The sequence below is a fragment of the Pithys albifrons genome, chromosome Z (assembly GCF_047495875.1).
Source record: "Pithys albifrons albifrons isolate INPA30051 chromosome Z, PitAlb_v1, whole genome shotgun sequence".
Lineage (NCBI taxonomy): Eukaryota > Metazoa > Chordata > Aves > Passeriformes > Thamnophilidae > Pithys > Pithys albifrons.
This window is the reverse complement of record NC_092497.1, coordinates 32,130,098-32,142,230: the sequence shown is the minus strand read 5'-3', so window position 1 is coordinate 32,142,230 and position 12,133 is coordinate 32,130,098. Positions and strand designations below refer to the sequence as shown.

The 12,133-nt window shown below is 45.7% G+C and overlaps 1 protein-coding gene across 2 annotated transcripts in view; it reads left to right on the top strand.

Annotated features, from left to right (window-relative positions):
- PCSK5 (proprotein convertase subtilisin/kexin type 5) overlaps window positions 1–11,142 on the top strand; it is a 199,014-nt gene extending 187,872 nt beyond the window's left edge. For both annotated transcript variants that reach the window (XM_071581350.1, XM_071581351.1), the window contains exons 20-21: window positions 7,665–7,780; window positions 9,536–11,142. In XM_071581350.1, coding sequence (XP_071437451.1) covers window positions 7,665–7,780; window positions 9,536–9,651 — 232 coding nt within the window. In that variant the 3' untranslated portion in view covers window positions 9,652–11,142. The remainder of the gene's footprint in view (window positions 1–7,664; window positions 7,781–9,535) is intronic.
- The last annotated feature ends 991 nt before the right edge of the window (window positions 11,143–12,133 follow it).

Here is a 12,133-nt window from a genome sequence, read left to right as displayed (position 1 = left end):
TGGGGCTCAAGCTGCAGAGAATAAATTTTTAAGTTCCGCTAAATTATAGAAAGCAAATTTAGTTCTCTCCTGCAGCTTATCGAATTCCAAACAGCATAGGTTGGGTCTGTCCGAGCAGCCGATCATGCGGGCAAGCATGAAATAGTCAACGGCCGCTCGGAAGTTTAGAGACCCAGGGGTTGTTAGGGCAACATTGTTCAATTTTGCATTAAGTGGATTGAGATATTTGTTGATGTGCCCGTCTGTCTTTCCTAAAAAGGAACGGTTAGTGAAGCGGTCTAGGGAGTCAAGTTCGGAGGTGGTGTTAATAGAAATGAAAGATACTATCATGGATTTCAAATTGTCTGGGTCCGGGTCCTCGTTGACGCGCCTTGGCATGGTAGGGGTGGCCGGGTCAAGGAGGACCAGCGGGGCGATAGTACATGGACCCCCTACTGGCAAGGATGGGATGCCTGTCCAGGCGCGGTCACCGCAGACCAGGAACCAGCCCTTTGGCAGGTTTTTTGGCGGAATGAAGATATGGGACTTTAGTGGCTCTCTGTACCATTTGTTAAAGCACCAAAACGAAATGTTGCGGTAAGCAAAGGAATCGGGCGTTAGGGTGTTGTTAGCCGTAGCAGAGGTTTGGCGAAATGAAAAACAGGTGTTAGTGTGGGGTGAGCCTAAAATTTTTATCTCGATAGGTTCAGAATCAGTCAGGGTCAAGAAATAATAATCGTTGAACAACCGACTGACTTTGGAGCTATCGGAGAGAGCCATCAGGTGAGATTTTAGAGGGTCGTCTATGTTAGCGCTGGTTAGACAGATTTTGCCAGAATTCATCACATCCGAAAGTTCAGCCCAGATGTTACCCCGAAGGGCCGCCTTAGGTGGTAACTTGGGAGAAGCCGGAGTCGGGACGGGACGATGTTCGGTCGGGGACACGCAGTTGAGGAGGATCAGGATCGCGCATGGGTCGGTCAAGGAGATGACGGTGGCTGCGATGACGATGGCGATGGTCCTTGGAAGACCTGGACTCGCTTGGAGGGCACCCATCTTGGTCCACTTTCTGTTGAGACACAAGCGTTACCCTTTCCCCAGGTTATTAGGGGAAAGAGGCCCTCCCACTTATCGGTTTCTAGATCTTTATACATTATTTGTGGTTTCTCATCACTTAAGTTGTTACTCTCATTAAAATGACGAAGGATGGGGGTCAGATTTCCCTCTTGGCGGTTCAGGAGATTGAGGACATACAAGGCTTTAGCCAATTTTTCTTGGGGCGTTAATGATGCGGTGCTCTTTTCTTGTTTTTTCAGCATATTTTTTAGAGTTTGGTGAGCACGTTCCACTATCGCTTGCCCCGTAGGATTGTGAGGTATCCCCGTGGTATGTCTGATGCCCCACTGTTGGAAAAATGCTTGCAGGCTGGCCGAGACATAAGCAGGGCCATTATCAGTCTTTATTTGCGCTGGCACTCCCATGAATGCAAAGGCGGCAGTTAAGTGCCTTTGAACGTTCTTGCTTTTTTTCCCCCGTGTGGGCAGACGCCATCATTAATTTGGAGAAAGTGTCAATTGAAACATGTACATATTTTAGATGGCCGAATTGTGGAATGTGTGTGACGTCTGTCTGCCACAGTTGTAATGGCTTCAGCCCTCTAGGGGAAACTTTCTGGCTCTCTGGACAACTTTTAACAATTTCTTTTGCTTGGTTTTGGGTTAGACCGAATTGTTTCTGCAGCGCCTTTGCGCTTTGATGGAAAAATTCATGGGAGGCTCGCGCCTGCTGCACCAAGTTAGGGACAACAGACATACATGCCAAAATATCGGCTTGGCGATTTCCCTCCGCTACAGGACCAGGAAGAGTGGAATGAGAGCAGGTGTGGATGATGAAATAAGCGTGCTCTCTTTGGCCAATTAACATAATTAGAGCCCGAAATAGGGTGAAGAGTTGTTGGTTACGCAGTTTTTTGAGGTAGGAGTGTTCCGCTCTCTTAACGACTCCTACTACATAGGCCGAATCACTGACAATGTTCAGAGCCTGGTTGGAGAAGATGGTAAAGGCTCTGACCATTGCCGACAACTCCACCACTTGGGAAGAGCCTGTGGTGACATGGCAGTCATGACACCACTCATCTTTGACTTTCCATGTCACCACAGCCTTGCCCATTCTTCCCGACCCGTCAGTGAACACCGTTACGGCACCGGGAATAGGGGTCAAGGACTGCATAATTTTTAAATTTAGGAGGATAAATTTGAGTTTTTGTGTGATTTTCTTACCGGGTAAGGTGAATTGCACTTGTCCCTCAAAATCCTGGACCGCCAATTGGAAATCTGTGGAAAGAAGGATCATTTGATCGTAAGTTTCTGATGTTATGGGGAGATATATGATATTAGGGTCTTGGCCTTCCATTTCCCAGCACCGCTTTCTCCCCCTGAGAATGACCTTGCTGATCATCTCAGGGAGGGTAACGATGGTTTTAGAAAAGCAGTGCTGGAGGAAGACCCACTCCCAAATGATCACTTCATCATTTTTCTCGTCGATTTGCCCTATGATGGCGAAGGGCTGTTTTAGGCCTTTTTGCACAACCAGGATAGGCGGAGCCCCAACCAGCTTCCTCTGGGACTGCATTTTCGAAATTTTGTCTTCTACAATTTGGAGGGCATTTTTAGCTTCTTTTGTGAGGGAACGGGGCGAATCGAGGTTAGGATCCCCTTGCAATAGGTCGAATAGGGGGCTTAACTCAGCGGTGGTTATTCCCAATTGAGGCCGAATCCAATTAATATTTCCTAATAATTTCTGCATGTCGTTGAGAGTCCGAATGTCATAATCAATTTTAATCTTTTGTGGAGTAATGTAGGAATGGGACAGTTTCCAGCCCAGGTAATGCCAAGGAGAATCCCATTGGATTTTCTCTGGTGCGATTTCAAAATGGAAGGCCTGCAACGCTGTTGTGACCAAACTAAGGACCCGAATTACATCTTTTTTGGATTCTGCGCAAATTAATATGTCATCCATGTAGTGGTAAATGATGACTGTCGGATTTTGGAGCCGAATTGGAGACAAAATTTTAGCAACATAAATTTGGCACAGCATGGGCGAGTTCTTCATGCCCTGTGGCAGAACCTTCCATGCAAATCTCTTATGGGGTTCTCCGGCATTCCTAGTTGGAACAGAAAACGCGAACTTGTCCACATCCTCCGGATGCAAGGGGATCTGGAAAAAGCAGTCCTTAATGTCAATTACTACAATAGGCCAATTACGAGGAAGCATGGATAGGGCTGGCATACCTGGTTGTACTGGGCCCATGGACTCCATCGCTTCGTTTATTTTCCTTAGATCATGTAACAACCGCCACTTGCCTGACGCTTTTTTGATGATGAAGATGGGGGAGTTCCAGGGACTGGTTGATGGGGCGATATGACCTAATTCTAGCTGTTCTTTTACTAAGAGCTCCAATTGATGCAGCTTTTCGTCTGGAAGGGGCCACTGGTCTACCCATATCGGTTTTTGTGTTAGCCAATTAAGTTTGGGTAGCAGCTGCTCACCAGTGGCCGATATTAAAAATTTGTTTTTAATTTGGCGCCCCACTGCCCCAGTATGTCCCTCCCCCAAAGCGTCATTGGCAGTGGCAGTATCAGTGGCCTGCACGAGGCCACATTTCCGTCAGAGTCGGTGAAGGTGACCACATGCCGACTCTGCATGGGTTTTAGAGTCCCTCCCACCCCAGTAACACTGAGTATTGTCTCCTCCTTTGGCCAGATGTCAGGCCAGTCTCTGACGGCAATGATGGTAATATCCGCCCCTGTGTCGAGTAGCCCCTCGATGTTCATCTGTCCCAGGGGTGAGGCTACTACCACCGACAACAGGGGTTGTTCGGCCGTCAGGGTCGTGGTCCAGTTGACTGCCTTCTCCGTGGGCTGATGTCACTGCAGATGTGAGGTGGGGAGAAGGACAGCCACCGGATCCATGGAGGAGACTTCTACTGGGGGGAGAAGAACCTTAAAAAATACAGTCATGTCATGTGCATTGAGATTGTCATGTCCGTTGATAGTCACAATTTTGGTTTGGGCAATGATGCCCCTTTGTGCTGCTTGCGCGGCTGGATGTAGGAGGTACTCCTCCCCCTCTTCCAACGGCTGCATGGATGTTACTTTCATCTCGCACTCCTTCCCCTTTAGGATGGTACAGGGATCACAGGGGTGCAAGATGATGCAGCGAGCCCGCTCTAGTGCAGGCTCGGCTCCGACTGAGCCCGTTGGAGGCATGCAGGAGAGGCATTTATTGTCGTCACGCCCCTCCTGGCGCTCGGCGGGGAGTTTCCCTGCCCACCACCCTCTTTGCGCTGCGTTGGGGGGTCGCTAAAGGTGACCTGCTTCCTATATTGGGATTTAGGTGACTTTGGAGGAAGCGGGTCACCATTGATGTCGGTTACGGACCTACACAACGAGGTCCAGTGCTTCCCCTTACCGCAGCGCTGGCAGTTGTACTTTGGCAATGTCTTGGGTGAGGGTGGTGGTTGGTTGGCGGGGCAATGTCTTTCATAGTGCCCCACCTGGCCGCAGTTGTAACAGCGGCCTGTAGCCGCGCAAGCAACGAGTTCAAGGTCCTTTTTTGAATAGTCCACGTTGCGGCAGGCCTCAACCATCTCCAGCAACGTGGGCTCTTTTAAGGGCCGGAGGATTCTCCGGCATTCCTCATTCGCTTTTTCTACGACTAAAGATCTAAAAAGTACGTCCCGGGCTTTAGGGTCGCTAATCTGTTTCGAGATAGCTTCCCTAAGCCAGGACGCAAAGTCATAGAATGGTTCCTGTGGCTCTTGAAATATCAAGGCGTACGAAGGTGTGCTGGAGCTGGTCTGGGCCACCTTCTTGATTGCCTCTAGCGCCAAGTCCGCTGACTTGTGGAAAATAGGCAGGGGAATCATGCATTGCTGAGCGTTGGTAACAAACCTCCCCTCCCCGTACATTTGGTCGATGGCTCTGTCTTTAGTCAGCCCCCTAGGAACGGGGACGAAGTCCCCTTCGGTGACATGTCTCCTTATAAGTGCCTTCCACTCCGCCTCGAAGGCGGAGTATTGTGGGGAAGGCAGCCAGGCGCTCGTGACCTGTCGGATGTCATTTGGCGTGAGGTCGAACGCCTGGAAAAAGGATTCTAGGAGGCTGAGTGTGTACGGGGAGTCTAGGTTGTGCTCAGCTATGGCCTTCTTGATGTCCTTCAGTACAGGGTAGGAGATAGGCCTCCACTGGGGTGGCCTACCTCCCTCCACATGCACTGGGAAGGCCTTAAGCATGTCTAGGTCCCCTGCCTGGGCCGCCTGCTTGTGGACAGCTTTCCACGCCTTCTCCTGCGCCTCCACGATGTGAAGTACTACCTCCACTTGGGAGGTGGTGGAGGGTGGGAAAGCGTGGGCCGTGTCGGCGGCCGTGGTGTCAAAGGTGTTTGGTCTTGGCGCCGAGGCATGTGCAACGTCCGAAAAGTCATTGTCCGAAAATTGTCCCAAGGGACTAGTGGGGGGAGAGATGTTAGACTCCCCCTCACAGTCCAGTTCATCACACCTCTCAGCCCTCGGTGTTATCGGGGCGAGAGAGTGTGCACACTCCGGAGGCGACGATGTAAACCAGGCGACGCGACGGCACTCCTGCGATGTTTTGATGGAAAGTTGCCGATGCACGACGGATCGGCACAAGGCCTGCGGCCTGACCAGGGCCTCAGGCCTACACAGCTTCTCCGGTGCGGCACCGCAGGGTGGACTGGGCAGGGCACGTTGACAGGGAGGCCTCGGTGGTAGCGGTGGGCAGGCCTCCCTCGAGTGGGCCTCGGGCCTAGCTGCATGGGCGCAGCCATGTTGTTCCAGGTGGGTGGGGCTATAGGCCTGGGTGGAGGCGTGGCCACAAGGTGGAGGCGTGGCCATGATGCCATGAGGGGCGTAGCCTTTGGGCGGTGCCTCAGGGGGCGTGTACTCGGGCGGTCCCTCCCAGCGCTCCCCGTCAACGGCTCCTCCCACGGCTCCTCCCCTGTTATCCCAGGCCACGAGGTGTTTCGTGCCGCCGCCATTTTCGCCGCGATCCATGCAGTGTCCCCCCTCCGCCATTTTGCCCTTGTTCTTGTCCTTGGGGCTGGGGCAGGAGGACGAAGGCTTCGAGGCGCCATCTTGTGCCCTCGCCGAATTAACGGTCGGATGCCCAGTCCTTTGGCGGTCTTGGAGCAGCATGTATACCAGCCGCCAGGCGATAAGCGCCTTTGCCGCCGTTTTGTCGCCCTTTTTCTCCGCCTTCCAGAGTGTGGCTCCCAGATTCTCCCAGTGCTCGATGTTAAGCTCTTCTGGGACTTGTAATTGATGGGAATTTATCCAAGTAGCCAGGGCTTTCAGGGAGGCTTTATCATACTTGTGTCCCTGGTACTCGATGACCGCTCTGATTTTCTTATAAATTGGGCGCTCGGATTTCCCCAGAGCGGCTCCCATGATGTTAATAAAGAGATGGAGTTCCGAGTCTTTCAGTCTTTGTTGGGGGAGTTGGAGATGGGGGTAGGAAGGGTAGGGGCTACCCCGGCAGCTCACCTCTCTCGATGGTCGCCTGCTCCAACGATGAGGTGGGGCCGATGCCCAGTCTCTGCCAGGGGAGACTGCCGGACCGCAGGGTCTCAGACACTCCTGCGGCTCTCACCGAATCGGGACTGCAGTGAGCCTATCTTGAACGACAGACTCAACCGACAGTCCCGGGTTTCGGCACCATCTGTCGCAGTCTTGGTCTCTCTGGGAAGGGACCAGACCAGCGACGGGGTTCGCAGACTGCCTGCTGAGTTGTCGTTCGCGGCTATTCCCTGACCCTAGGTATGGTTTGCCTCGTGAGCTGAGAACAAACACCCAGGAGCCAAGGATGGTCTGACCTGATCCGAAGATCCAGGCTGATCCAACTTTATTGGAGGGAACAGGGGTTTATATAACTTGGGATAGGGAAGGTTCTGGAAAAGGGGAGGAACTAAGGCGGAGCATGCAAATCCGCTTACAACTATAGGGTAAGAGAACTGAGGGGGAGTGAACTGGGGAGTGGACTAATGACAGGCAGGGCAAGGCGGCGGGCCCTAGAGGGAGCCGACCAATGGTAGCTGCACCCTTGGTGACAGCCTTGGTGACAGCCCCTGCCTGCCTGGGGGAAGGTTCTAGAACTGGGAGAGCAGTAGACATCTTTATTTTAATAAAAATGGGGAAACAACTGATAACTGAGAAAAGTCCTTTTTGTTATGTCACTGTCCGGGTTCATGGGGGTCTTCCTGGACCTTCCACATGTCGAACTCCGTACAGCGATCCCTTGCCCTCCTCCATTCCTGCATGTCCATATAATCCCCATCTCCAACACATGCCTGGGCGAGACTGATCCATCCTGGAAGAGATGGCACCGGCGCCTCCTGGTGCCAAGGTTCGTTAGGAGAAACCACAGGGGGACACACAGGAGAAGGAACAAGGTGCAGAACCCATGCCAGGGGAAACTGCAAAATCTTTCAACATTTAAACTTCAGGAGCTTCAAATTCCATACCCACTGATTCTGCTTTTTCTCTGTCCTTCTCCATCTGTTACCTGCAGCACTGTTTCCATTCTTCATATGACATTGGGTTCCCTACAATCCTACAAACTCTTGTATTTGGTGAGGCCAGATAACCAACTGCTGCCATTGTCTTTCAGATGTGATGCCAGCTGTTTGGATTGTAGTGGTCAAGGAGACAGAAACTGTACAAGCTGTCCAAGTGGCTATAACCTAGACACTGGTGTCTGTGTGATGGGAACAGTATGCAAGGATGGTAAGTGCAATTCTCTGAAAAGATCTGTTTTACCACTGCCAGCTTCTTCTTTTACATGTATGGGGGTTGGTTTGACCTGTTTCTTTTCTTCTCTCAGTGTTACTTTGAGGTCTGCATTACCTTTTTAAAGTTTCTCAGGTGTATGTAAAGGAGAAAACTGTATTTGCATGTATTAGCAAGATTAGTCACATCCACTTTACCTGAATTTTCTGAAAGTAATTTTTACATTACCAACAACCTATTTTTCCTTCCTTACCATTTTTTCAAAAGCCAATGCTTTCAACAGATTTTTATGTGAAGACCCTAGAGTACTATTAATAAAATTGTATTTATTTATTTCACCACTTTGGCTGTGAAAATGCTGGTAAGTAAAAACAGTTTAAAATGCTTGCAGTATTGCTTGAATTGTGTGAAAGGGTAATGAGAACAAAATAATTCTGAAATAGGGATCACTCAGCTTACAGTGGAGATTAGAACTTCTCCCAGATTCTCTGTGGCAACCCAGATAGCATTCTTATTGCATTATTATTCAATAATATTCATCCCTTTTAGATGTCAAAATTAGATCACATGGTGCTTCCTTAAAGATGTTATCATGTGAATTCCTTGTAGATACAGTGCAGTCCAACAGGAAAATCATACCAGAGCAAAGGGCAGGAAGGGATCTGACATCAGACATAGCATAGGGTAACAATTACTCTTGGGTCCAGCTTATTTCCACTAGATTTAGTAAGAGTTTTACCAATGACTTAAAAAGAAAAGTGTGAGTCTTCCTTCCGTGGACCTTTGCAGTTCCTGTTGGAATTTAGGAATTTAAGAAATTATGAATTTAGGCCTTCAAACTTTGAAAAGTATCCTGTCAATTGTAAAGTTATATTGCAGGTACTGGTAAACTAATCATGAGACCTTTTCATGTCAGGAGTTTGGAAGAGTCTAGAGAGCAAGTTCAGAAGTAGCCAGATATAAATGGAAAAAGTGAAGTGTAATGTTAAGAACGTTGAATAAGAACAGCCTCAATAAAGTGTTACAATTGATTTCTGCAATGCAAACCAGCTTGGTCTTTATTATGGCTGGATAAATCCATCTTCATTTATACACATGAAACTTCAGTCAGATACACATGTAGTTGCCCAAGACCCCATCTTAATACTGTCTCTATCATTCTTCCAAATGCAGCTGTCATGAGAGCAACACATCAGTGTTCAGACCTTCAGTCAATTGCAATACAGCATGCTACATCACACCATACACATGTTCTCAACAGTGCAGGGGAGCCAAGGAAGGTCATAAGGGGTTTCTTTCTGTTAATTTATAAAGCAGAAATGGCCTCATTTCATTGCCTTACAATCAAGCATTTGTTACTAGTTTAACTCACTCTAAAGGATTTACATTTGTGTTGAGAATGTTTTACTCATTTTCCATGGTTTCATTGTTTTATTCTTTTGATTCATAAAAATTGAAAACAAATTCCTTTACTGTAAATATCACTGTTGTCTAATTGTTCTCTTTCTAATCTTTTTTTTTTCCTTTTCACAAATGAATACAAATTATTCCCTGTCGGACCACACAATAACTCCCCCCCAAAAAAAATGCTGTTCACTGAAATTCCTTTTGATGGACCAAATTTCCTACTTGCTACCTGCTCCTGAATGATCTCTACAAACAAATCTGCCTGTCTGACCTTCCTCCATTGTACATGCCATGCTCTCCAAATCTTCAATCTCCCCTCCTTCTCTTGCTGCTACCTTCTGGAAGCCACGGAAGAGTCCTGGGCTGAGGGAGGATTCTGTATGCTGGTGAAAAAGAACAATCTCTGCCAGCGGAAGGTGCTTCAGCAGTTGTGTTGCAGAACATGTAAACAAAAGGGGTGAACTGACACCTCATGGCATCTTCCTGCTCCTGTAGACTTACAGATTAATCCATATTATTGAAAAAAGAAAAAAAAAAAAACAGAAAAAGGGGAAAAAAAAAGGAAGGAAAGAAAACCACGTTTCTCTCTCTCCCTCTTCTTTATCTGGAGAGGTGGTGAACTGTTTGCTGGAACTTAAGTGGAAAAACTACAACAAGCCTACCTTTCATAACTGGATGTCTAGAGCTAAGCATCAAGGATCACTGAGTTGGTATTGTGTGACCAAAGTATTTGATGCCAAAATTAACATTTAACTCTTGATTTGATTTCTTGTGAACCTTAGGATTATTCTTGTTTTTTTGAAAGTCCTTTTTCTTCCCTTTTTTTTCTGCTTCTTTCCACTTCAAGATGTTTAAAGAGCGTTTCAAGAATACAACACAAGTTTACATGGATTAAAAGTAAACAATACAAAAACGTTTGCATTAGTCTTTTTTTGTGCTGTGTGTATTGACAGGGGGAACTTGAGTTCCTGAGGGGATCAGAAATGTCATTAGTGCAGGACTAAGTTCTGCCCCTTTTGTAACAGAATTTTTAAAAATGAAAAGTGAACATTTCTGCACACATTTCCGTCTTACTTCTTCTGCTGTATGCTGTTTTTTTGTATCACATGCAGTATGTATATATGTTTGCCCAAAATGTGGTTTTGGTCATATAGATTTCATTTTTAGACAGCTAGCTTATTAATAGATATGCTAGGATTTTTATTTTATTTTTTTAATTTGTCAAAACTATTTCAAATAAACTTTAAAAAATTTGTTCCTGTAGTGTACAAATTTAGAAGATACTAGTTCTCTTGATTTGCGTGAGAGTAATGTGTATGCTCAGAAGTCAGAAAACATTGCTAACATGTAAGAAGTATTCATAAATTATTTTAGTTTTGTAATGTTCATTTTAAAAAGGGGATATTATCATACAGATATGTGGAACTATTTCATAGGGCCCATATGTAAATGCCAGTGTGACTATGTGCAACAGGATGTGTTTACAGGACTGCATATTATTATTGTACCAAATACACCACCAATACTAATTGCATATAGGGCAATAAACCAATAGTTCTCTTGGTGTCATGATGGGCCTGAATCTGCTTTTAACTGCTCACTGAAATTTCAGCAGGAATAGTCCTCCTGAGGCCTATAGTTACCTCACTGTAAAATGGTCCTCGGTGGTGAGAGAAGTGGCCCAGCCTCACTCATTTCTACCCAGGCACATGGCTGCCAGTACAAATTTCTGTTTAATATATCTTCATCAGCTTCGCTCGGCATACAGTTCAAAAGGCAGTCATTTCACAGAAAACAAAGCATTGAACTTCAAAGATACTGTTTACAGGGGATAATGCATAAAAGATACAAAATGTCTTTTCAGCTTTCCAGGACATACAAACAGAAAATGGATTGCATCTGTTTAAGCATGTAAATCTTGGAAAATAAAGGGGATCAAAAATTATCAAAAATTATTGTGGAATTTTTACAAGTGAATGGATACAAACCTCTGTAGGTAATGTCCTCTTTAGCAGAGAGCAGATAAACTATTACAACCTGGTTCAGTGTGATGGGACAGTCAGGCTCCTTTGGTGCCCATTAAAATTTTTCAGACAAACACTCAAATTTGTGCTAGTTTAACTACTAATCTGTTGCTGCCTCATTTCTCAGTATAACATGTTACACTAGAACATAATGCTTTCAGAGTTTAAGTTAATATTATATATATTATATATAAATATATATTCATTATTCAGATTTAATTATGTAATTGATTGTAAAGATTTTTTTTGGATACTTACAAATGTCTCAAACACTATTATAGAGAAGAAATTAATAACTTTGTTTTCTTTTAAAAATCCCAACACATTGTTATAACTAAATTCATTTTTACTGAAAAAATACTGTACATGTGTAAAATGTTCAGTTGTTATTTGTAAAGTAGGGTAGTTCTGTTGTAATTGATATTGACCAAAATCAATGTTATTCCATATTTTATTTTTTCTATTAAATTAACCTAAATTCCTCCTCTTTAGGTCTGAAAAAACATGTTGATCTGTATGTTAAATATCTTTGCTGAAGGACATAAGTAACTCTGTGATATAGAGCACTTAGACACTACACACAAGTCATTGAAAAAAATTCAGAGGTTAAAGTTGTTTAATTTTATTAAGGACTCTTTCTGTTTAAAAGTGACTGAATTTATGATGGCACAAGTGTCTGTTTTATGTGGAAAACACATTTTGTATAGTAGCATTAGAGCCATGCCTGAACCCTACTGTATAACAATGTTGTCTTTCTCTGATCTCTAAGTTTGTGATGGATCTAATCTCTTTCATGTTTAGGTTCAAAAAACAAAATTTGTAACTACCTGTTTACTCAAACAGTTTAGAAGGAAAGATTCACTTTCTCGGTCATATGTGGCCATTTGCCCAGTGTCGTACTGATGTCTGTTCATGTGCC